Genomic DNA, 26,245 nt, shown 5'->3' with positions numbered 1-26,245 from the left:
AGGAAGCTGTTTCTAGCTACTGTCAGTGAGTTCACATCAATAGAGCTGGAAAAACCACATCCTCCCGTACAGAAAGATCTGGCATATGGCACTGCTGGACAGCCATCAGAGATCTCTCTGAAAACTCTTGAAGGAGACCATGAGCTTGACTTTGATGCCTGACAAAATACAAAAACATCATTAGGAGGCTGGTTTCTGGGAACTTAGAAAGAAAAGCAGTGAACCTGAAAAGCCAATATGGCTTCACCAAGAATAAGTTTTACCAGACCAACTTTATTTGAACCATTTGAACCCCCTATCCACTGGTTTATTCCCCAATGCCCAAATGTCCCCCATCCTTAAATCGGATTGCCCCATCCCTTCAAGTTATCATTCTATTAACTCTTGACCCAAACTCCTAGGAGAAAAAGAAAAGCTATCTGACATCTGTCAGCTGAAATTGCTCCCTCCAAACTTAGCAACCATCTATAAAATGACAAATCTGATGGCTTTCTCAGTCCTCCCACTTTTCTGATCCTCTGCAGTGCCTGACACCATTGGCCATCTCTGCCTTGTTTTCCTTGCTGGGTTTCCCGGCCGTGGTTCTCTCCTGGCTCTCCTCATCCCTGTCTGACAGCCACTTCCCCATCTCCTTCGCTGGCTCCTGATGCTTAAGCCACCCTGAGGGGGACTGTGCCCCAGGGATCTTCTCTTCACTCTCTATTCAAAGTCTTGGAGATCACATCGGTGCCCACCAGTTCAGCTCTCACCTCTATACAGATGAGGCCCAGATCTACACATCCAGCCCCAGCCTCTTCATAAACTCCAGTCATATATCAGCAACTGCCTGCTGTGTAGACATCTCCGACTCAACATATCCAAAGCAGAACTTTCATCTTTCCCCTGAAATGTATGCTTTTAAATTCTTACCTTCTCTATTCATATAAAGAGTATCACGATTCTTTTTGTTTGTGTAGTCTCGGCACGTAAGCACAGGGTCTACCACATAATAGGTGCATCATAAATTCCTCCTGGATAATTTTCCTTTTTGACAAGGTAATGAGACTAATGGATGGGGGGGAAATGTAGAAATAGTCTACAAAGATTTTAGCAAAGCACTTGACAACATCTGGATTAACTGGGCTGTGTAACTATGAGAAATGCTAATATCAGAATGTTGTTTTGCACACCCACAGACATCCTGGTGTCCCCCCCCCCCCCAGTGATTTGCAGAGAATGCAAACTGCTAACTGAAGAAAGGATATAAAGGTGGGCCCCTTTCAGATCTGGGCAGATTTGCAGGATGTTAGGGGCAGGTAACAAAGGCAAGGATGTAAAGGGATGCACCTCATTCAGACTTGCAATGGGCACAACTGTTCCTTGTAAACAATGTTCCCTATCCAGATTTTCCATGCATCATTTCAGGCCCCATCACGAGTATGAAACCCAGTGCAGCATTTGCAAGTAAGGAGGCCAGGAAAGATAATGAGGCCCCAATAGGACCTTCCCCTTCTGGCTCAGGATGCCTTGGGCATGCTTCCCACCCACTCATTTACAAAGCCAAACAAGAGAGACTGAACAGGAAGACATGGAGGAAGCCTAGGAGAGTATTAGGCAAACATGGCCACAATCTGATGATCTATATCACCCAGCCTTTGCAGATGACCACTTCTGGGTAGTCACTGTAAGTTAGAGTGAGGTCCTTCACCAAGGGGACCCAGCCCTGTGCTCCAAAGAGCAGCTGGAGGAAGAGCTAGAGGAAGAGCGGTCTAGGGAAATGTTTGCTGGAATAACGTTGTCCTCTGACTTCTGGCCCGGAAGGCCAAAGGCCTCAGAGACAAGGTCCAGAGGGAACAGAAAGAGGGAGACCTCTGCTCTTAGGCCTAAGAGGAGATGAGAGGATCCTGATGAAAACCAAGCCCAGCCTAGGGGGCCTGCAGAACCAGGATAATGACAGCACCGCCCATCCTCACTACTCTGGTGTGAGTATAGCTAGGCTTATTTTCTCTCTCGTGCTATTCTTATGGAGAACATGGAGAGAGCAATCAACAAGCACTTATGTGTCTACTGTGTGCCTGGCCCTAGCACCAGCTGGCTACCCTGGGGAGGCAATGGCAAAAACAAGCAGTTTCTGCCACCAAGCTTACATTCTATAGGGTGGGACAACAAGTACATAGGATTATAGATTAAGAGCCAGCTGGCCTCTCTGGAAGAGACCTGAGAGTCCAACTTACTCCCTCTCCATGTTCTTATATAGGTGGAGACAGAATAAAAACAAGGATTGTTGGGAAAGGAGGGCACTAGCAGCTGAGAGATCATCAGTCATCAATCATCACTATGTGCCAGACACTGTACTAGACACTAAAGACAGAGTGAAAGGTAAAAATGAGGTGCCTGTCCTCAAAGAGCTTCCAATCTAATGGAGGAGACAACATACAAAGAATTAGGTACTTACAAGATGCACACTGGGCCAGTGGAAGGTAGTGGCACAGAGAAGACTATATTGGGGGTAAGGGGGGGGAGAGGTGAACTGGATTATGGAAATCACAAAGCAGAGGTGAGGAGGGAGAACTTTCCTGCCATGGACAACAGCTACTGAAATTAATGAGTCAGAAGATGGAGTATCCCAAAAGAGGGACAGCAAGAAAGCCAATACTATTGGATTGTAGGGTATGTGGGGGGGGCATAAGGGAAGGTAAAAAGGGGCCTGGGTTGTGAAGGACTTTGCATGCCAAACAGAGCATTCTGTATTTGCTCCTGTAGGCAAAAGGGAGCTACTGGGGTTTATTGAGTTGAGGGGTGAAGGATCAGACCTTCATTTTGGAAAAATCACTTTAATGGCTAAACGGAGGATAGACTGGAACAGGGAAAGACTTGAGGCAGACTCACCAACAGCTCCAGCAATAGTACAGGTGTGAGGTGATAAGGGTCTATACCAGGGTGGGGGCAGGGTCAGAGGAGAGAAGGGGCTATATTGAAGAGATACTGAGGTGGTGAAATTGACAGGCATTGGCAACAGTTTGGATGTGGGAAGTGAGAGAAATTGAGGAGTTCAGAATGACTCCTAGGTTGTAAGCCTAAGGGACTGGGAGGATGGCGGGGCTTTTGACAATAACAAGGAAATACAGAAGGGCAGATGGTTTGGTGTAAAGTATAATGATTCCTGCTCTGGATATGTAGAATTTGAGATGCCTACTGGACATATAGTTCAAGATGTTCAGAATGCAGAACTGAAGCTCAGGAGAGATGTTAGGATGGACCTAGATGGGGGAATCATATAGACAGATGAGAACTGAGACCATGGGAACAGATGAAATCCCTAAGCAAAAGAGAAAGGGACTCAGGTCAGAAGTGAGGAGCAAGTACATTGCAGGCAGGAGACATAGGCAGTACAAAGGTATGGCAATGAGAGATGGACCACCATGGGTTAGGAACAACAGGAAGGCCAAGTTGGCCATATCAAAGAATGGGGGAAGGAGAATCAGAGAGGGGTTCATAAAGCTCACTTGGGAGTTTCTATCTTGCTCCAGTAGTGATCCAGAGCCTCTAGGGTTTAGTTAGTGACATGGTCAAACAAGCGATTAAGAAAATCACTTCAGGGGTGGCTGGATGGTGCAGTGAATAGAGCACCGGCCCTGGAGTCAGGAGGACCTGAGTTCAAATCCGACCTCAGACACTTGACACACTTACTAGCTGTGTGACTTTGGGCAAGTCACTTAACCCCAACTGCCCCCCAAAAAGCAAAAAAAAAAAGCACTTCAGAGGTGGCTAGGTGGTTCAATGAATACAGCACCAGCCCTGGAGTCAGGAGAACCTGAGTTCAAATCTGGCCTCAGACAACACTTACTAGCCGTGTGACCTTGGGCAAGTCACTTAATCCCAATTGCCCTGCCTTTTTCCCTCCAAAAAAAAATGCAAGCTCTTTGAAGGCAGGAACTGTCTCTTTTAATAAATAAAGGAAGGAAGGAAGGAAGGAAGGAAGGAAGGAAGGAAGGAAGGAAGGAAGGAAGGAAGGAAGGAAGGAAGGAAGGAAGGAAGGAAGGAAGGAAGATCACTTCAGTCATTGAGTGGAAGATGGATCCATGTGGAGTGGAACCAAATGGGGGGCTATTGCAACAGTCTAGGCAAGAAAGGACAAGGGCCTGACTTAATAATGTGTGGGCTATGTGCAGAGTGAGAAAGGGATGGATGTGAGATATTGTGGAAGCAAACATGGTAAGGACAGATAGGTGGTGATGTAGTGGATAGAGTGCCAGGTATCAAGTCAGGAAGACCTGAATTCTAATCTGGCTTCAGATACTCACTAGCTATGTGACCCTGGGCAAGTCACTTCATCCTGTTTGCCTCAGTTTCCTCATCTATAAAATGAGCTGGAGAAGGAAATGACAAACCCCTTCAGGATCTCTGCCAAGAAAACCCCAAATGGGGTCACAGAGAGTCAGACACCACAGACACACAGACACAAAACACAGACACAAAAACAACAAACATGACAAGATCTGGCAACTGACTGAATATATGGGGTGTGGGAGTGAGGAGTCAAACTGGCGCCAAAAAATGTGTGACAGTCAATAGAAGAATTCGAACTGGTTAAATGACCAGACCCAGAGAGTGAGTTAATGTCTGCTTGAAAAGAGATCTCTAGTGCAGTGTCCCAGGGATATGTCCTTGTTCCTGGGCTGTTTAACAGAATATTGTCCTTACTAACAAACCTGTATAAAAGCGGAGAAAACATGCATCTGAAACGTGCAGATGACACCAAGTTTGGGAGGATTCATAGGATGACAAAGTAGAAAAAATGGGCCCAAAGAGAAGATGAAGATGATATTTATTAGGGACTAAGCATAATAATAATTCTAGCTAACATTTATTTGTACAATGTTTCCTATGTTCACTATGCTAACTGCTTTACAATGATTATCTCATTTGATCTTGACAACAACCTTTGGCGGGGGAAGGGTAGGTGCTGTTATTGCCCCCATTTTACAGATGAGGAAACTGAGGCAAATAGAGGTTCAGTGACTTGCCCAGGGCCACACAGCTGGTAAGTGTCTGAGTCTGGTCTTGAACTCAGGGCTTCCTGATTGCTGACTGGCTGTTGTACCTACTGCACCACAAATCATCTTCAAGACAAACAGGGTAGAAAGGGTATGGTAAGACTACAGTTCCTATAAAATTAACAAGGCATTTTAGTTGGATTAAAATAGTTGGAAATGGGTGTTTCCTCCCCCTCTCCCCCGAAAAAAAATCAATATTATTCTATATTATGTGGAGAAAGGCACAGAATCTTGGAGGGAGGCGATCCCAGCTCTACTGCCCATATGAGGTCAAGTATAGGAGACTGGGCTGAGCTCTGGGTTCCAAAGTTAAGAAAAGACATGAATATGCTAGAGTACATCCAGAAAGGGGCAATCAAGATGGCAGAAAGGATGACAATGGGCATAAGAGGAAATCTGGTCAAAGGAGATGGATTTAGCCTGGAAAGGAGAAGATATAGTGAGCACAAAACTGTACAAGAGGGCCTGGACTTATTCTGCTTGGCCCCAGAGGCCCAGCATCTTCAAGCAGTAGTGTCAAGCAGACCCATTGTGGGTCTATTACAGAGGCCCCTTCCCATTCCAAGATTTTGTGACTCTAAGTCTTTCTCTCTGGACCTTCTTCAGCTTTTAAGAGCAGCATTTTCCATTGTGGGCCACAGCATGGTTTTATCTAAAGATGAAGCAGAGGCCTAACTTGGTGTAGTGGGTAGAGTCCCGGACTTAGAGGAGGCAGGAGAAACTGGGTTCAAATCCCCCCTCAGATACTTGCTAGGCATTGGCCCCAAGGGAGTTACTCAACTTTTGTGTGCTGCAGTTTCCTCAGCTGTAAAATGGGAAGGCTGGCTTTCAAGGCCCTGATCCCACAGTCTCTTACCCTGGTTAGAGTCCCCTTCCGGACAATACCTAGCAATATAAGATTTTACTGACCCTTTGGGCCACAACAGCACAAAGGAATCATCTCCACTGCTTTCTAAAGTCCTTTTCTGAGTCATAAATAATCGCTTTAAGTCTATCACCTTGGCAATATAGTTCAAATTATGTTCCCTTAAGTGAGGACTTCATAGGAGAGTCCGATAAATCTAAGACTTTAGCACACACCTGGTTCCTCCTGCTGACTAACCCTTATTACCTGCCCCAGTACACAGCTTAGCTTATAGGCTTTGTAAACTTGGGCCACAGTCAGCAGCTAAAAATCAAGTATTAGTTCCCATGCACAAGGTCAGAAATTACATGGAGGAACCTCATTTATGCAGCAATCAAGAGAAACTCAACATCCTCCCCCAGTTTCCTTCCTTCTTCCCCCTTTTTGGCTTTCATTAGAATCTGTTTGCAGAGGAATATCATATATTTGCCACAGACAAATATGTTCTCTTACCCTAGAGACAGAAGTAATTTTTAAGAGGCACAGGAGTAGATATGAAGGAATGCAGTGCCATTTAGAGAAGGGGAGCAATGAAAGTTTTGCTCATGAAACTATCTCCTGGTCACTGATTTCTGAAAAAGAGTGGCCAGGATGAGCTGTCAATGACCTGTGACCTCAGAGGCAGAGATGCCTAAGAGAACAGAAAAGGAGGGAGGGAGTTGGGGGGAGGGGAGGGTTCGAAAGGTGCTGATCTAGTGAGAATTATAATTACCCAAGCCCTTCAGTGGCCTTTGAACCTAAGATTTTGGTGAGCTAGACCCAGCACCCAAGACTTTTCCATGAAAATATACAACGTAGGATACAAACACAAGGGAATGCAGCAAAAAATAAGAGAACCCTGCCACTATGTCACTTAGCCACAAACAAGGGTGTGATGGGCCAGCCTATACCACCTGCCCAAAGGGTTGGCCTCCCCCTGTCTTCTTTTATCTGCTGTCTCTAAGCAGGCTCCGAGTGAGCCAGACTGATACAGTCCTCAGAGTTATTGCTTGGGGACCCCACAGTTCTGCTGCCCTGGCTTCCTGACTGCACCAACGTAATGTGCAGGCGCCAATAGGAATACATTAAATCCACAAGTGCATGAAAGAAAATAGCTGTAACTTTGAAATGGTATTGACTCATAAACAAGACAGATGTATAAAGAGAGATTTTAATTTAGTCTAAATTACTATATTAAACACTTTCTCCTATGTGCACTCATACAGTGTGTGAGGGACCATGACCAAACCTGGCTCTCTCCCCAATGACAAGCCTTCTCTGATTCGACCACTGATCTGCCCCTGGGCAAATCCCAACATTATGCCTAAGTTGTGCTGAGTTTTCTACTAAAAACAAACTCACAGGAACAAGTAGCCTTGGACCAAAAAAAAAAGTTCATTTTCATTTAAGCAGATACATTGTTCATCTCCTCCTTCTCTCCTTCCCTTGTGGGAGAGGACAACTGAGCAATGGACATTTGAAGGAGGTGATAATTGCCAATCGCGGCTGGTTTTAATGATGGCCATTTCATGTCAGCAATTTATAGCTCCTCTGCCAGAGTCCCACTCTAAAGTGTCAATGTAGCGTAGAGGTGACCCTGGGCTCTTAAAGGCTACCTGCCAACACAACACAAACCCAGCAAAAGAAGCTCAAAGGACCGCATTGTGTCCCATCCTATCTCATCCCACCCACCCAAGGAGCAGCCAAATTGTGGGAAGCCTCAGAAGGCTGATCACAGCTAACAAAGAATGGCTAAGGCATCAGGGCTAGTGGTGGGGATACCTGCACCAAGGAAATCATGAGGTCTTCTGAAGTAAGGAAGTCATTTAATGAAGCTCTTAGGTACTGTTCTTCCTTCTGAGTAGGCCTCATAGAGTTTATCCATCCAGGATTTAGTCTTCTAAAGACATTTGGAAATATGAATAAAAATAAGAAAAAATAATATAAATAAAAATAAATAAAATTAAAAAAAAATAAGAAAGCCCCATTTCAGATAGCCAAGCTCCTAGAAGAAGCCCCATGTACTCAGTGCTTCTATTTCCTCACCTCCTACCTGCTTCTCAGCTCCTGGCAACATAGCTTCTAGCCTTCCCACTCCTACTGAACAGCTCTCTCCAGGGTGACCAAAGACCTCTTCATTGCCAAGTCCAATCACTTCTTCCCAGTCTTCATCCATCTTTCCTAACCTCTCTATGGCATTCAAAGCTATTGAGCACCTTCTCTCCCCTCCATCCCTCTCCTCTGCCCTATCTTGCCACTGTTCAATCTCCTTTGCTAGGTCATCAACCATTCCCTAGCCCAATCTGTCCTAGGCTCTCTGCTTTTCTCTCACTCTCATTTGATGGCACCATATTGGCTGCCATGGATTCATTTACCATCTCTATGCAGATGACTCTTTACCTCCTATATCCTGCACCAGTCTCTTCCCTGAGCACTTTACCCACATCACCAGCTGTCTGTTAAGCTCCTCCACATGGACATCCCGGAGGCATCTCAAGCTCAGAATGTCTGAAGCAGAACTCATGACCTTCCCCCTAAAATCTGCCCTTTCCTCCAAAGGGCCTTATTTCTGTGGAGGATATCACCATTCTTCCAGTCACTCAGGTTCCTAACAGGGGTGTTTATCCTCAATTCCCCCATATCCCATCAGTCACTAAGTCTTGCTACCTCCCACACTCTCTCACAAACATCTCCTCTCCACTTATCCCCTCTTGCCTAGTCTTGTGATACTCTCCAAATGGGATTCCCAGCTTCCAGCCTCTCCTGTCTCTGTGTACTGTCCTCCCAGCCACCAAGACAATCTTCCAGAAACATTAAACTGACCATGTGCCTCTCCAGCTCTAGAACCTTTAGTGACTCTCTACACCCCCTACAAGAAAATACAACCTAGCTGCTCTAGCCTTTAAAGTCCCTCATAATCAAATTCCAGACTAACTTTCTGGTCTCACATCATCCATGCTGTCTAAGTTCCAAGCACACTAGCTTCCTGCTGTTCCCTGAACTTGGCACGCCATCTCTCACCACCATGTCTTTGTCTCCCTGTAGTGCCCTTTCCTCTCATTTGTGCTATTCAGAATCTCTAGTTCCCTAGAAGGCTCCCCTTCTGTGCTTTTTCTTATAGGAAGTCTTTCCTGATCCTCTTATTTCTAAGCACTCTATCCCACCTCCTCAAACTAGGACTTTCACCTCACTATTTCTAAGTTGTTCCTCTTCAGGAGAATATAAGATCCTTGAGAGCAGGGATTCATGGTCTTGTCCCCAGCATCCCTCCAGGTGCCCCACACATAGACAGTGCTTAATAAAGGCTTGTGGATTGGCTGGCCCCCAAGGAATATCCATTTATTCATGAATCTTCTCTACTTGCTCAATTTCCCAGGCTCTGAAACCAACATCTGATTTTTTCTTCCCATCCTTTCCCCCAGGGGGTTTATATGGTTGCCAAGAGCAACAGGAATTAATCTGAAATTTTCAAAGTCACCAAACTGACCCTTTTATCTGAAAATAAAAATCAACTAGTAAGTAGTATTACTTTCTTACTATGTGCAAGGCACTGTGCTAACAAAACAAAAAGCAGTCCCTGCCTTCAAGAAGTTTACACTCTCCTGGGGCAGCCCTGTTGGTTAGTCATTTTCAGTCATGTCTGACTCTCTGTGACCCCATGTGGGGTTTTTTAGGCAAAGATACTGGAGTAGTTTGTCATTTCCTTCTCCAGCTCATTTTCCAGATGAGGAATCTTATAGCAAATAGAGTGAAGTGACTTGCCCAGGGTCATATAGCTAGTAAGTGAGGCCAGATTTGAATTCAGGAAGAAGAGTCTTCCTGACTCCAGGCCTAGCACTCAGTGCACTACAGTGCCACCTAGCCACCCAGGGCAGCCATACTCAACCTTTTTAGTCTCAGGACCTCTTTACACTCTTAAAAATTAATGAGGAAGGGGCAACTAGGTGGCGCAGTGAACAGAGCACTGGCCCTGGAAATCTGACCTCAGACACTTAACACAAAAAAACTAGCCATGTGACCTTGGGCAAGTCACTTAACCCCAATTGCCCTCCAAAAAAAGCAAAAAAAAAAAATACATTATAAAAAAAATTTACTGAGGACTCTCAGCTTTTGTTTATGTGGGTTATATCTATTGATGAGACTAGTTCTGATCTCACAAACCCCCTGAATGGGTTAGTGGCCCATACCTTCAGAAGAGCTGTACTAGGGGATATAACATGGAAACAGCTAAGCAAAAACAAGCTAATATGAAGAGGAGAAAGTATGTAACACTAGGGGGATTTCCTGTAGGAGGGCACACCTGAGCTGAGCCTCAAAGGCAGCCCAGGAATCTAGGAGGCAGCAATGAGGAGGAAGGGCATTCCAGGCTTGGGGACAGCCTGTGCAAGAATGGCCTTTATGTTTCATCTGCTCTTACTCAGTTTTCAATGGTTCCAATGGAGTGGGTAGATATGATGGTTTCCAGCTTTTTGGCTATGGTCCTAAGCCCCTCTCCCGTTCCCTATCTCAGGGATGGCAAATTATCTGAATTGCCTGCTTGATTTTAGTGATATGGAGTCTGCTAAAAATAAAAAAGAGAAAGGGGGGAGAAGAATCCATGCAGATAAATTACATTATCTCTAAAATCACTTCTAGCTTTAACCTTATTAAAATCTGAGGTTCAGTACATTTTCAACAGAATGTAATATTTTTATTCAAGAAAAAAATCCCTGCGCCCTAAGTCACCAAACTGCCCTCTGAAGCCTTTCATGTCTGCCTTCACAGTCTGCCAAGGAAGAACAATAACAAGGAAGGGAGAATCAATAAGGTTTTGTATGTGATAGAAATCAGTGCAAGGAGCAAAGCAGGGCAGACAAAAGTCACTCAAATAAACTCTCATTTCTACAGGGCTTGAAGGTGACACAGGTCTCACTGTCCTCAAGAGTGCAAAGGTTCCAGAGGTTCCGAGGGGTGATAAGACTTGCCATACAACCAGAAAATTTCAGAACCCACATTTAAACTCAGGTCTCCCCCAACTCTGCACCCAGCACTGAATCGGGGAACAAAACAAACCAGCAGCTTGTCCAAGTAAAAGAGAGACTCTCCTTTTGTTCCACAGAAAGTTAAAACCTGGAGGGCCCCAAGACACTGAGTTCTCACTGGACCCCATTACAGCTTTAATTCCTCCAACACAGGAATTCAGAACCTTAGCATCATGACCCTCAAGGGAAACCTCTGAACCCCTGCTCAGAATCATGGTTTTAAAGGCAGAAAGTAAAATCCCAAGGATTCCAAAGGGAGCCAACAGAGTAACCAAAACGCTTTACAAAGCAGCTCAGAGATCTCAGGTTAATGTGGCCCCTCGCTGTTGTTTCTCCACTATGTTCTCTTGCTAAATTTGTTTAAGCTAGCTTTACATGAGAGGGAGGAAGGGAGGGGATAAGCATTTATATAGCACCTACTATGTGCCAGGCATTGTGTTGTTCTTTACAAAGTGTGTTTCATTTGATCCTCACAACAATCCTGCAAGATAGGTGCTATCATATCCATTTTACAGAAGGGACAACTGAGGCAAAGGCTAGGTGACTTGCCGAGGGTCACACAGCTAATTCATGTCTGAGTCTAGATTTGAACTTAGGTTTTCCTGACTCCAGGCCCAGTGCTCTATTCACCATACCATCCAGCTGCCTACTTGAGGCATGGTGTCATAAATAGCATCAGTCAGAAACCAGTCAGACCTGAGTCTGAGCCTTACTACTGACACATCCTCACAATAATGACCCTGGACAAGTACTCTAGGCAACCCTCTAGGTTGCAAAGAAGGTACTACACTGAACTGGTAAAAAGTTTCTTCTTCAAAGGAAATCATAATTCCAGTCCCTATCCCTGGCTTGACAAACATACTACACTCATTTAAAGAATGCCTTTCACACAGTGGTTATTTGGGGTGCCTGCAAAGGTTCACAAGACATGTCACATTTATTCTTTTGCCTGATCCTCACATGTTAACATAGATGACACTATGTGGTGTTATCATCATCCCCATTTTACAGATGAGAAAACTGACACTGGAAGACTTTAAGTGACTTGTCCAGGGTCAGACAGATAGTAAGTGGGTGAGCTGGGATTCAAACTCTGGTCTCCCAGACTCCAAATGCAGCCCTCTGCCTCACTGTGCCACCTAGCTGCCTACTAAGTTTTTGTTGAATGAAGGAATGAATGAATATCAAGTGTAAGACATCTGCTGCCCTTGGACAGGGATAACAATTTTTTAAAAGAGATCCATCAAAGTGGTTCGCCCAAGGGCACACAGTAATTTAGTGGCAGGGCACTGAATGGATGAGAATCGAGGTCTCCTGACTCCTGCTACGGTGCTCTTAATAACATTTTGTTGCTAAAGCTCAAAGAAATATCTCCAGAACAAAATATTATAACCTTGCCTGGAGAGAAAGGGATGATAACCAGTTTTCCACCTTTAATTCAGTTATTACTCACAGTTCTTGGCCTACTCATCACTCACAGTTCCTATCTCAGTCTTATTTAAAAGGAATTATTAAGTAGTTTGTTTAAAAGATATAATGCTCAAAAAAGGAGAGTCAGTTGTTATTGGGAACGGAGGCCTCATCCCCTCCACCGGCCTGCCACACTTACATTGATGTTACAAGCATCTTTTGTCCTACCACTCGGGGTAACAAAGCATCCTATTGGAAATCCGGGATTACAGTACTTCTGTCCATCCTCCACATCATAGCACCACGTTACCGGCATATTGTCAATGATCCTGCGGGCAAAAAAGGAAAGGAATAAAACTCATTAACAAACATTTTTGAAGCGTGTCTCTGAAATGAAGGGATTTCTCATTTTATTTCAGGAAAAACAAGCTGCAAAAACAGCTGCAATCTTACAAGTTAGACTGTCTGCAAAAGTGACCTTAGGCCTAAGAAGCCAGGAAACACCACCACCTTCCCACATGTGCCAACCCACCAGTGGTGCTGGTAGTTCAGCTGCATTCCTTTCTTCAAAAAGGCCAGCTTCTTCTTTTCACTTTCATTTCTGGGATCGTAAGATTTTACGCACGCTTTCACACATGTTTCTTCATGGTTAAAAGTAAACTTCCACCAAAAAAAGAGAAAAGATTTAAGACATTTATCAGATCTTCTTCCTACATTTTATAAACTGAATATCAAAAAACAGACACTATGCTAAAGGGGTGTTATGGAGGTGGGGGTCATTTTCCAGCAAACTATTTCTCTTTTTCTTTAATGCAACTTTAACGCAGAATCTAAATGGATACACATCCCCTCCATATTTATCAAATGCATTAAGTCTCTATCATGGTGTATATAGTAAACCAAATAATTTACGTTCACTAACTATGTGGGATTAGAAAAAAAAAGACACTTGGGGCCATTTATAATGCTGACCTTGGGTTGTATAATATGGTTCCATAGGACAGATAATAAGGGAACATAGAGCCAATCCAGTGTATTAACCACCTGAACACTGAACAAGGCTCAAGCAAGGGACACGACATTAGGGTGTTTCATTCTCTTTTACTCACCACCCCAAACATTGCCTCCATCTACTTCACCTCCTGGTAATATCATGAGTACACTACAAGCCCGCCCCAATGCTGTCCTGCTCGGCTACCCAGGTGCAAAATGAATAAGCATCAGGGCTCCAAGAGGGCACGTGAACCCCAGAGCAGCAAGAGAGCCAAGCATCACTTTGGTTATTGGTGCCATATTGTTTACTGCACAGGCATAAACGGCATTCTCGTGGAACTAATTAACCACATTAGGGGGAGGCAGCCTGCATTCTGAAACTGCACCAACTGCAACACTAGATACATCCTCTTTGTATGAGACGCCAACAGTCCAGCTACCTCTGGCTAGCTTTCTTCTGTGGCTTGGCTGGGCAGTACTGTCAAACTTGGGTCCATTGAGAGGACAATCCACTTGGCTATAGGGACAATGTTATCACTGGACAGTCTCTGTATGTACAACTTTAAAACTAGAGGATTTTAGCGCTGGAAGGGCCCTTCAAGGTCATATAGTATCCCCCCTCCCTGCAGCCTGCTATAATCCTAAGTGACCATTGAAACACCCATTCAGCACTACCCCCACCATCCCCATATCTTTTGCAAGAAGGCAGGGGCCAAATTATGCTTCCTCATATTATACTACCCAAGATAGGTACTAGGCAGAATCTACACAAGGCCAGATTAAAGGTGCAGACAGAAAACAGCATTGCTGTATTGCTAATGGTACTGGGGAGAACATGACAGCCAATAATTCAATGGTTTTCTTTAAATGACATTGATGACATTGGATTCTAGCTCCTTTGAAAGTGAATGGAGACTTTGTGCTATCGGGCAGGAGGAGGAGGAAGAGGTTTTGAGAGGCTTCATCTTTCAAATAAGATTCAAAGGATGGGATAGATAACCTTGTATGGCGATGATGCTATTCTCTCTCCAAACAGCACTTGGCCAAGATTTTCAGAAGGCCTTTTTTCTTCTGAATCTTGACAAAAGTCAAAGCTGAAAAATAGGAGTTCCACTAAGATATAAAATCAAGAAATCTACATTTAAGACACATACACGTTAAATTCACTAGACTCTCTCCAATAGGCTTAATAGCTCCATTGCCAGCAGAAAGCCTCATTACTCTAAATTTCTACCCTAAAATTCACACAATTGCCCTAAAGACTCTTCATGAACTGTTTCTCCAGTTCCAAAAGTATGATCTTATATGGAAACAACAAAGCACTTACAGTACTATGTGGCAAGAACCACCATGCAGTATGGAAGACACTTTCCCCCATTCCCCAATAACGAGATTGAGTTTTGTTTTTTGGGTTTTTTTTTTTGATATTGACTTTGAAGAGTTTGGATAACAGCATTCATTTGGAACAACTGCAGGAACAACAAGCTTTGCCAATTTCACAGAACTCATTAATATACTTTAGTTCTTTATCATTGATAACATCTGAGTTTGACAACTCTAACCTAGTTTTAGAACAATTGCAATATCATCTAAAGACACTGGAACACCAGCACAATCATCCTATTCCCAGTGAATAAAGTGACAAATATCTAAGTGCCTGCCAGTACTTTTCTTTTTTGCTTTTTGGTTGTTTTTTTTGGACCAGATCTGTGATCTCTTTTGTAGAAGAGATTCCCTCTACCAAGGAAGAACATCAACTTCTCAGAGAGTTGTGGGAACACTGAGACATCAAGGTCACACAAGGTCACACAGCCAGGAGGTGTCAGAAGTGGGATGAGAACACAGGTCTCCTTAACTTCAAGGCCCAGAATTCTAGTCAGCCTCTCTCTTTTCCAAGATAAGCTTTGAAATCAGTACCCTAAAGACAAATCCATGAAAAAGCTTTAAATGTATACTAATTTCTATGGATGACATTGAGGAATGATAAATATCAATCCCAATTGATAAGGGAAAAGAACCAAAAAATCACTACCACCCCACTCCCCAATCAACCACCTTATTGAAGAGACCCCCAAAGGGAACCAAGAAAAATGTAAATTAGATGGGCCTAGATGACAATATGCCAATAAATGCAACTACAATACTTTGAATAGCTCATGTGAAGAGGCCACCTAACCTAGAGGGAGACAATCAAATAGTATGACTTAATTTGTTTTTTAAACATAGAGTGCCAGGCCTGCATCTTCTCAAGTTCAAATCCAGCCTCAGACATTTAGTAGCTGTGCGACCCTGGATAAGTCACTTCACCCTATTTGCCTCAGTTCCTCATCTGCAAAATAGGCTGGAGAAAGGAAATGGCAAACCATTCCAGTACCTTTGCCAGGAAAACCCCAAATGGGGTCATGGAGAGTCAGACCACCTGACACAATTGAACAAAGTACTATGAGAGGGGTATCAATTGAAACAGGATCCAGGCCACAGCAGGATTCCTGCAGCTGCATACTGATTTAGAAATCCCCTTACCCCTGTTCTACTGTGTTCTTTATTTTGTTAAATCTTTCTCAGTTACATTTTGATCTGGTTCTGCCCACTCTGAGTGTTATAATGACGTGTCTGCCCTAAATCATTCTTTTTTCTAAGACACATCATTTACTATTACTCCTAAATTACTGATGGAGTATAACCTTAATGCTGATGAACAAGAGATGAAATATTTTTATAGAACAAAAAATTCGGTGCCATGGGCTACAGTGATCTTTTTAAAAAGGTCTGAGGAAAATAATGAAATTTTGGAAATAAACACAACATTTTCTAGAGTTGTTCAAAAGACAGTCAAATGTTTATAAATTGATTTACAAATAACCTTCCTGAGAAAGGAAAAATACAGTCACTTGCTAGAAATTCTGGCCCAGCATTTAAGTCTCAGTTTGAGCAGGTTCTTGAGATTGCCCTCACGACTTCCTTTGTTCCAAGGATACCATTACATTCGGATGAAGGAGCAGTGTCATTTGGATGCCCTGATAAGAGATAAGGCATATTTGCACATGCTTAGCAATACCACACAGATCATTCACGCCATACTTACGCATCATATTCATAAGGCAAAACTGATTCCACCGAATCCAGCCTGTTCACAAAGAGCTCTATTAAAGGCTGAAAAATGGAAAAATGTTTATTGATAATGGAAAGTACAAGAATATACTGAATTAACTTCAGGGCAATTGCTATCATAAATTTATAGCTCTGTACAGAGAAGCCTCATTTATCCAGCATTGTGGGGAATGTGGTATTTGAGATAAGTAAATTTCCTAGTTATCAGAATTTTCCCAGATAACTGCAGTGGGTGGTTTTAAGTATCACTATACCACCACCATGTTTTAGTCATTTGGGCCTGTTAGGGCTAGAGAATGGACCTAGGATTTCACTGATAAAAGGTCCTCCCAGATGAGGAAGCTTCCCCTGCCAAAGGAGGTTGTCAGATTTCTCTGTAACCTCCAAATCTTGGAGAGTAAGTGACTAGCTGAGGAGCGTTCACACACTGAGGAAGTGTCAGAGGGCGAGATTTAAACCTCTGCCCTCTTCTCTCTCTGACATCAGCTGGCTAGCCACCACACCACACTGTTTTTCCCGGCCACCAATCTTTCCACTTTCATCTCCACTTGACGTTTATTTTAGAACAAAATAATTGAATTTTCCTTGTGACTCAGAATTAGCATTATGAACCCTGATTACCTCTGAGTGAGGTATGTGCGTGTTTCCTAAGCAGTGTGGTCTATGGGGCTTATTTATTCTTACATTAAATAGCACCTAAGAGCTATACCTTCTGTAAGCTATGGCCACTTGTCAAGTGTCTCTTGCTGCTGGCCATAATTTCATGCTGCTGTCACGGTGACTGCCTCCAGCCCCCCCCCCCCTGCCGCCCCCACCCGTACCCTTTCACTCCCTATGCCGCTTCTAATCGACTATGGGCTAGGAAGCCAGACAGCCAAGCTCCTCAGGATTGTGGCTGAGAATTGTAATTCTCGTGTACTAGGAAGAGCCAAGAGTTAAAAACACTCAACTCTGTAATTTACATGTGATGTTTAGCCAAGTCCTAATCTCTCAGCCTCATTTCACAGAGAAGGATATTGAAGTTTAATGGAAGAAAAAAGGGAGAACAGAAGAGCTGCCTTCAAATAGTGCAAGGGCAGCCATAGGGAAGAGGTATTTATTGGATTCTAAGGGCAAAAACAAGGACGACAGGTAGAGATTCAGTCTGATATGAGGAAGACTTTCCAGCAATTCAAATTGTCTCAAAGTGGAATGGGCCGTCTTGGAAGGAGCAGTTTCCCAGTTACTGGAGGTCTTATCTTCAAGCAGAGGCTAACTGGAGACCCCATGGAGCATGTACTAGAGGGCATGGTTTCCTAAGGTAGCTTGGCCTAGTACAGTGGAGGCCATCACAAACAGAAACGGGGGGGGGGGGTCACTAAACTGTATATAAGGGGGCAGCTAGGTGGCATAATGTACCAGCCCTGGAGTCAGGAGGACCTGAGATCAAATTAGCCTCAGACACTCAACACTAGTTGTGTGACCCTGGGCAAGTCATTTAACCTCTATTGCCCCCCCCCTCCAAAAAAAACCTGTATATAAGGATCCCCATAGGCTGCATAGTGATTCAGTTCCAAAGTGTATACGTTTTACTATATTTTTTATTTATTTTCTTACATATTTCCAGTTACATTTCAATCTTATCCGAGCCATACTTATTAATGTTGTACCTGCATGTGCCCCATGGGTCATAGATCTGATACCTAGTGGAGAAGAGTACTGGACTTAAAAGAGTCAGGGAGACCTAGGTTCTAATCCCCACTCAAACATTTATTAGTTGTGTGACCCTGGACAAGTCCTTTAACCTCTCTGAGCCTCAGTTTCCCCATTTGTAAAATGGGAATAATAATGGCATCTACCTCACAATGCTGTTGGGAGAGTAGAATGAATTAACATATGTAAAGCACTCTGCAAACCTTACAAAGCACTACAGAAATGCTAGTAGCAGTAGCATCAGCAGCAGCAATATTTCTATTCAGGTAAGGGTTGCATTCTATGACTCTGGAGGTCTTGAGCTCCTATAGCTAAAGAAAAACAAGCAGCTTCTGAGCAAGGGCCACAGAACACAAGCCCTCTAAAGTTTCCCTAGATAGTCTGGAAGAGCAGCTGCGGCCCCACAGCCCCTCCACCTGCAGCCCCACTAGCTCCCGTCTTCGGCCGGCCTAGGCTTCAGCTGCCAAGTGGAGAGGGGTCCTGTCCGGAGGGCCATGTGGCCACATCTCACATTCCGTACTGGAACAGCTGAGGAAGCCAGATCACCTCCACACCTCGATGAAGCACTAGGGGAGGCTCTTAGCCTACCAAACAGCCTCAGCAAGGTAGGGAATGGAGAGGGATCAGCTCATTTGGTGAAAGAACAGAAATGTTCTCCTCGCCTAGTACATTCTAATATCTATCACTGGGATATGAAGATACTTAGAGCCCTGCATAAAAAGAACAGGTAGGGCTGGCTAAGTTAAGAGGCGTGGAGCACCAAGACTCAAAAACAGATAGATGCTTCCCTCCCCAAAGTAAGTGAAGCAGAAAGCATTCTGTTTTTCACGCACTAGGAAAACTGTCTACTTGCAAAAGAAATCACTGATAAATTCTTTTCTAAAGCAAGGGGTCTTCTTCTGACCCAGATAAATCACCCCTTAACTCGCCAGCTTTCCATATCTGGATGTTGGTACATGATTTTCTTAAAGTAAAGCCCAGAATACATTTGAGCTAATGAAGTCTTAAGACGATCTTTGCTAACTGCGGAGGAATTTTCTCCTTAATACTATTGGAAGGTAAAACAGCTATGGATACTTAAATAAAAATACAGGGGTAGAAATGGCATACTATAGCCAATGAACATCATTTAGGCAAAGATGAGCAAAATGGGACTTCTTTGTGAATTATAATCAGCTAAACTCCCATTTACAAACAGCAGAGCCTGAAATGGCTGCCTCCCATCTTTCTCCTCCTTGCCCTACAATCTTTCTGTAAAGAGAAATGAAAATATGCCATCTATGATGTATGTTAACCAGAGTAGCAGAATGGACCTACCTGGCACCCAGGCTCAGAGGGCAGTTACAATTTAACATATGGTTGGGGGTGAGGAGAAAGAAGCAAAGACAAAGCAATGCTACCGTGGGAGGGTCAGAGCCAACTAGTCTCCTGTATGGGAGTATTCTAGGTTGAACCCCCGGAATAGTGAAAGATCATAGATGTAGAGCCAGAAGGGACCTTGGAAGCCATCTGGTGTGACCTCCTCATTTTATAGCTGAAGAAGCTGATTCTCAGAGAGGTTAAGTGACATGCCCCAGGTCACACAGCTAGTAAGTATCTGAGGCAATATTTGACAATAATAATAGTTAACATTTATATGGTGCTTACTATGTCCCAGGCACTGTGCTCAGGGCTTTATAATCATAAGCTCATTTGATTCTCACAACAGTTCTGGGAGGGAGGTGCTATTACTTTCCCCATTTTACAAATGGGGAAACTGAGGCAGCTAGCAGAGAAATGACTGGCCCAGGTTAACACAGCCAGTAAGCATCTGAGGCAGGATTTGCACACAGGTCTTTCTGATTCCAAGTCCAGCACTGTCCCCACAGCACCACCCAGGTGCTTCTCCACTTCATCAACACAGAATCATTGCACAGCAAAGCTGGAAGGAATCTTAGCCACCATTCAAGCCCAATCCCTCATTTTACAGATGAAGAAGCCACAACAGGTCCAAAAAGGTAAACTGAGGGTTGGCAGTCAGTGGGCACAGGCCTCCTGCTAGGTACTGCACTATCTCAGCCTCAGTGCTCAGCCTTCTAACAGCTATGGAGATAACAAAATGGAGAAAATGACCCTTACCCGACTCATCATTGAAGAAAGAAACTGCATGTTCTCTACTGATAAAAAGAAAACACATGTGAAGGTGGGCAAATGCCTGGGTACTCAAATAGGGCCCTGCTCTCCTCGAAGTGAGTGTTCCCTTCAACAGTGCAGATGCCATTCCACTCAGCCTCCTCAGCCGAAGCAGCCCATGCCCAAGGCCTCCCACAGAGTCAGAGAGACTTCCCCAGACATGCTGGGGGCCCTCCTCCCTTCCTCTTGAGAGTGGCCATCCTGATCCCTCACCATGGGCCTAGCCCACCTCCTCTTCTTATCATGCCTTTCCCTGAGGACATGTGTCTGTCTATCCTGTCCCATACCCCTCTAACTGTTCTTGGAAGTTTCTCCTTAGTCACACTTTACAGCCTGCTTATCCCTACCAAGGTACTTCCTAGTGAGTTCTGGGTGAGGCATCTGAAAGTCACAGGAGGCCCGCATCAGATTCTATGGGCCATTCCCAAGAGCAGAGATTTGCATAAAAATGCCAGACTGAAAAGAGGGAAATACTGGCTACTACTGAGGCTGAAGAAGCTTTGTGGGACTGTCCCTTCTGGAATACTTGAAACTCACACCCACAAGTACTCTGTGGGTCTGTATTCCTAAAATTGTAGCTCAATGAGCCCCCAGTGATGAGCTCACCTTCAATAAGCACCCGCTTGACTCAGCTCAAAGCCAAGGCATTTATTAAAATGGCACGACATTAACAGCAGTAACAAGACAGCCTCTCCATAAATCTAGGATACATCCTTCTACAAAACACAGTGGGAAGAATGAAGACTAGCAGCAAGGGACATGGGACCAAGGCAATTCACACCCCCAGAGCTGCAAGTCCCCAACATCTTTTCTCTTCTCCAATGTCCATGCACAGCTGGGAAAGCTGCTCCAGGGAGCTCTCTCGCTTTGCTTAACTGGCACAGGACCAGTTATATATGCCATGCTCTATAACTTCTCCCCAGCTTTGGGATCAGCTAACATCCTAGCCTGGGTGTGGCATAAGTGGCATAGTGGACAGAATACCAGACCTGGAGTCAGGAAGATGGAAATTCTAATCTGCCCTCAGACACCTCCTAGCTGTATGGCTCTGGGCAAGTCACTTCACCTTCTTGGCCTCAGTTTCCTCATCTGTAAAATGAGCTGGAGAAGGAAATGGCAAACCACTATCTCTGCCAAGAAAACCCCACCCCCATGGACAAGCTGGACCTGACTGAATAATTCAACACAACATCCTACCCTAGGGTACTGCTACACATTTTCAGAAAGGACCAAGAATCCACAACCAAGGACCAGCAGGAATCTTAAGGACCCAACCTGGATTCCAGGTTCAGACAAACTCTCATCTTTTCTCTAGACTACTTGTGGGTCCAGGGAATGGGTAAATAAAAGGGACTTAGATAATTTTTTAACCTTTTCACAGAAAAACTGAACGTTCAAAAGTCTAACCACCTTACAAGGTACAAAGTATGCCATTCACACATCCCCAGTGGCTCTCTATTGCTTAGAGCAGGAATGGGGAACCTGTGGCCTCTAGGTCCTCAAGTGTGGCCCTCTAGGTCCTCAAGTACAGCCTTTTGACCAAATCCAAAAGTTCACAGAACAAATCTCCTTAATAAAAGGCCGCAGGTTCCCCACCCCTGGCTTAAGAGTCTCGAATCCAAATTCTTGTCATTCAAAGCTCTTCCCAATCTGGTTCCAACCTATTGGTCTGGACTTATTAGACATTACTTCCTTTCATGCAATCTAAGGTTCAAACAAGCTGAACCTACTTACTGTCCCTCACATAAGACATTCCCTCTCCCATTTCTCCACTTCTGAACAAACTGGATGTCCCCACGCCTGGAAATGCTCCCTCCTCACTCTGACTTACAAGTTCTGGCTTCCTTCCAAGCTCAGCTCAAACATCACCTGCTACGGCAGGCCTTTTATGATCCCCTGTCCCAGGTGGTCTTTTCCTCCTCAGTCACTCCTTTCTTTTGACTTCTGGCCAAGAAATATAAAGTCTCCAGGCCCAGGAGTATGCCCAGCATCTGGGAGGATTGGAGAGGGGCCTTGGCAGCTTCTGACCTCCCAGCAATTACTTTTCATCCGAGATCCAGCCAACTAGAATACAAATGCTTCAATCAACCCCACTAGAAAGATTCAAAGTCCGAGGTGAGGACTGAGTGCATTCCTGGCATGAGGACAGCTTACACAAAGGTAAGAGGACAAAAGACACACTAGTGGAGCTCTGGCGTTTGCTTTCAAATTTTAATAGTGTGGAGATAATGTGGGCTGCACTTAAAAAGCATTCTCACTGCTAAGTGTTGGGTAATGAGCAGGAAAGCCTGATCACCTCTCCATCTTTGTTTGGATTTAGTCCCATGAACAGCCTCCTTGCCCCCTCCTTTCCTCCCAAAAAAGTTTCTTTGTGTATGCAAAGATGTGCCCCACTTGGATTTCAGCCAAGCTTAAGTATGGAAGAAGCAAAAGTCTTCAGTAATGTAAAGGGGAAGGATTTCAGAAGCAAAAATAAGTATCCCACACATAGCAAGGGTCCTAGAAGCTAGAATAGCCCCATGACAGGTAAAGAGGCCAGTAAGACAATGAACTTGCCTGTAAGGGACAGACTTCATCCTTACCTTCCTCTCTCAAGATTGCAAAAGCAGTAAGAAGGAAAAAAGGGGGAAAAAAAAGGAAAAAAAAAGATTCCAAAAGCAACTTGGGAAATAAAACTGGCTACATCAGGATTGATCAAATTAAGCCAAGGAAGAGTCCCTGAACAAGGGATCCAGCTCTAAATCAGGAAAACATTGTGGAACAAGAGAAGTCAGACACCTCCTACCTAAATCTAGGCTCAGGCTCATCTAGGCTCATCCCTTGCTTAAAGAAGCATATACTAGTAGCCGAACACTCCAGCAGCAGCACCACCACTCATTATTGAGCAAGTCCAAGAGGATCAGCAGAGATGGTATCCAACAGCAGCATTTGAGCCCAGTGAGGAGCCCGCTTATTGGCAAAGGCCCACCCACCCAGCAGGGGAATGATCCACTGGGATAAGATGCCATGCTCTATAAGGAGCTAGCCCAGCTACACAGTAGGGTGATCTGCATCACCCATGTCATGTCACCAAATTGTTAAGGACCCTCTGGAGGAAAAAGAGACATTGAGGCCCCACAGCTACCTGGGTCATAGGGGCTCCTTACCCACTGCCCTTTCCTACCCACTTACCACTGCCCTTTAATTTCCTTCACTCCTCCCAGAGCTCCATTTGTGCTTTGGTGGCTTCCTCCACCACACCCCAACAGCCTGAGGGGTGTGCCTCCACCCTGGGGCCCTCCCACTTGGGAAGATCTCCAGGCCCCAGGGGTCCCCTCATGCCAATTGGTGAGCTTCTCCCAGAACTCATCCTTAGCCAGTGCTCACTCCTCTCTGACCTCCAAACTCCCCCAACTTCTCAATTTGTACCCCCCAACTGCTTTTCAGCTCCCTTTTATGTGTACTCTCCCCCCACACAAGCTCCTTTGGGGCTGGGATTGTCTCTTTGCTTAGATTTGTACTCCCAGGGCTTAATTAAGTGCCCCACACATCCTAAATGCTTAATAAATGTTGACTTGAGTGGCTCCCTTCTTCTCCTTCATTCTATGTTGTAGGAGAGTAGAACTATTACTCTTACTGTGCTACATCTTCAGTCATGTCTTTGACACCATTTGGTGTTTTCTTGTGAGAGATAATGGAGTGGTTTGCCATTTCCTTCCCCAGCTCATTTTACAGAGTAGGAAACTGAGGCAAACAGGGTGAAGTGACTTGCCCAGGGTCACACAGCTAGTACATGTCTGAGGCTGGATTTGAACTCAAGTCATCCTGAGTCCAGGCCCTCCATTCACTTGACCACCTAGCTGTCTCCTCCCTGACTTGACTAAATGCTAAAGAATCAAGTTTACTGGCCAATTTTTTAGGGAAAGCCCATCAGTGGGGACCTGTGAGCTAATGTTAGGAGGATAGCCACCCACAGCCTTACTCCTGATTTGAACTCTGAAAGTAATAGAAACTATATCTCTAGGTATCCAAGCAGCTAGTGCCAATGTGTCAGGAAGATGAACCCACAGGAAGTATTTCATATACGCATACATATACATATATTATGGGGCGGACTGGGTGTTTCAGTATTGTCTTTCTATCTCCAGTGTGTATATGTATATATACAGGTATATGTGTCCCAGTACAAGCATACATGCATATATGCATATATGTATATTATGTATACATGTTTGTGTATATGCACTAGGGATCCAAAACCAATAAATAATTAAATAACCACACCCTTCCCCCTACTTCCCCTCATATAATGTAAACCCCTTGAAGGCAGAGACTGTTTAATATTGCCTTTGTATCCCTAGTGCCTAGCACTGTGCCTGACACATAGCACATACTCAATAAGTGCCTGTTGATTGAGGCCCAGAAGTAAATGACTTGTCCAAGGTCACCCTTGTAGCAGAAATTACATTGGAAGCAAGGCCCTCTTGACCATAACTTCAGATTTCTGCCACCTATATCACCTTAAGGCACCATAACCTCCTAGAGACACCTTTTTTTTGCTTTTTTTGGGGGGGAGGGCAATTGGGGTTGTGACTCGCCCAATACAGATACCTTTAAACTTAAATGTGTCACACCTAGCCTTCCTACTTCAGAGGAATAGAAGTTAGCAGTCAAGAGTACCCAAATCAAAAGCCTCAATCACAACCCAAATCTGTACTTATCTAAATGTCTCCAGGCAGGAGCAGATTCCCAAGGTTACAGGTTGAAGCCTAAAAAGGGGGAGGAGGTGGCCTGGGGATGTCCTTTAGGAAGTCTACACTCAATTCTTACAACTGCCTCCAAATGTGAACTTTCTCAGCAGGGCCACTTTGATACTACAGCTGGATGGTTAAAAGGGCTGTTTTCCCAAATATAAAGGTTTCTTTGGTGTTAAGAATAAGGAAAAAGATGAAAAAATTGGCTCGGTTTCAGCCGTCCGTTTATGGTATATGGGCCTGACAGGATGTTCTCTCAATAAGTAACTGATGATGCTTCTAGAAGTGCATAGAGTCGGCTCCTGGTTTTAATCATTGTTTTTTGGTTGCAAAGTGACTGATGAAGAGAGGGATGGGTTTTGTCAGCTAGAAGAGGTTGGAGTGGTCCCGAGGGCCATCTTGCAGTAGCATTGAACATGGCTGGGGGAGTTCTGGGAGTCGCTGGAGGAGGGGAGAGCAAGGAAAACTGAGTTTGTAGACAGATTTCCCAGGCTCACAGAGAAATGCCACTGTTTGCACAGGCAATTCTGGGAGGGAGGGACGGACGGACGGATGGACGGATGGAGGGAGGAGGGGGAGGGAAGGGCTGCACGGCATGTTTGCCAAGGGAGAGGGTTCTGGCCAGAAAAGGAGGATAAGGAGGATGAAGGGGTGAGGGGTGAGCACGGAGCAAACCCCAGGGTGAGGCCAAGTGTACCTTCCTGCATTTCCCGAACAGGTTCGAGGGAAGCAGTTTTCTCAGGTGAGGACCGCCAGGCGGGGCTGAGCCCCTATTCTGTTCGGTCCTGGCAGGTCGCTTTCTGTCCAGCTCGCCCCACCCATTCCATGAAGTGTAGTCCCATCTGTCCCTGACTCATCTCTTCAATGCCGTCGAGTCCCGCCTCGTCCCATCCCACCCCTGCATTGCCCTCCGTGCCAGTCCTTTCCCGCTTAATCCCATCCTACCATCCCACAGAGTGCTGTCCAGTGCCGTTAAAACGGTCCCGTACCGTTTCCCATCGTCCCATCCCGAGCAGCGCCGTCCGGTTCCCGGTGGACCCCACCCCTGCCCTCTTCCCCGTCTCGGCTCACGCCTTCGGGCTCACCTTGCAGTCGGAGGTCTCTTTGCCCGCCTCGCAGAAGCTGACCGGAGCCAAGCCGGGCAGGTAGAAGGCCCGGGAGCCCCAGGGGGCCGCCCCGGCGAACAACACCACG

At 44.9% G+C, this 26,245-nt stretch overlaps 1 protein-coding gene across 1 annotated transcript in view; it reads right to left on the bottom strand.

The window, feature by feature from the left end:
* The window catches only part of LOC138150707 (transmembrane 9 superfamily member 2-like), a 77,941-nt gene extending 51,702 nt beyond the window's left edge, over positions 1 to 26,239 (bottom strand). Inside the window, exons 1-5 of the mRNA XM_069074158.1 lie at positions 26,137 to 26,239; positions 16,429 to 16,496; positions 14,344 to 14,437; positions 12,883 to 13,010; positions 12,550 to 12,679 (exon numbers count right to left, since the gene is read on the bottom strand). Of these exons, the coding sequence (XP_068930259.1) occupies positions 12,550 to 12,679; positions 12,883 to 12,908 (156 nt within the window). The 5' untranslated portion in view covers positions 12,909 to 13,010; positions 14,344 to 14,437; positions 16,429 to 16,496; positions 26,137 to 26,239. The remainder of the gene's footprint in view (positions 1 to 12,549; positions 12,680 to 12,882; positions 13,011 to 14,343; positions 14,438 to 16,428; positions 16,497 to 26,136) is intronic.
* Between the last annotated feature and the right edge of the window lie 6 nt (positions 26,240 to 26,245).

Source organism: Petaurus breviceps, unplaced genomic scaffold (genome assembly GCF_028583685.1).
Source record: "Petaurus breviceps papuanus isolate PSGF00001 unplaced genomic scaffold, PetGlider_PUasm1.0 90881, whole genome shotgun sequence".
In the NCBI taxonomy this organism is placed as follows: Eukaryota; Metazoa; Chordata; class Mammalia; order Diprotodontia; family Petauridae; genus Petaurus; species Petaurus breviceps.
This window is presented reverse-complemented; position numbering and strand designations above follow the sequence as displayed.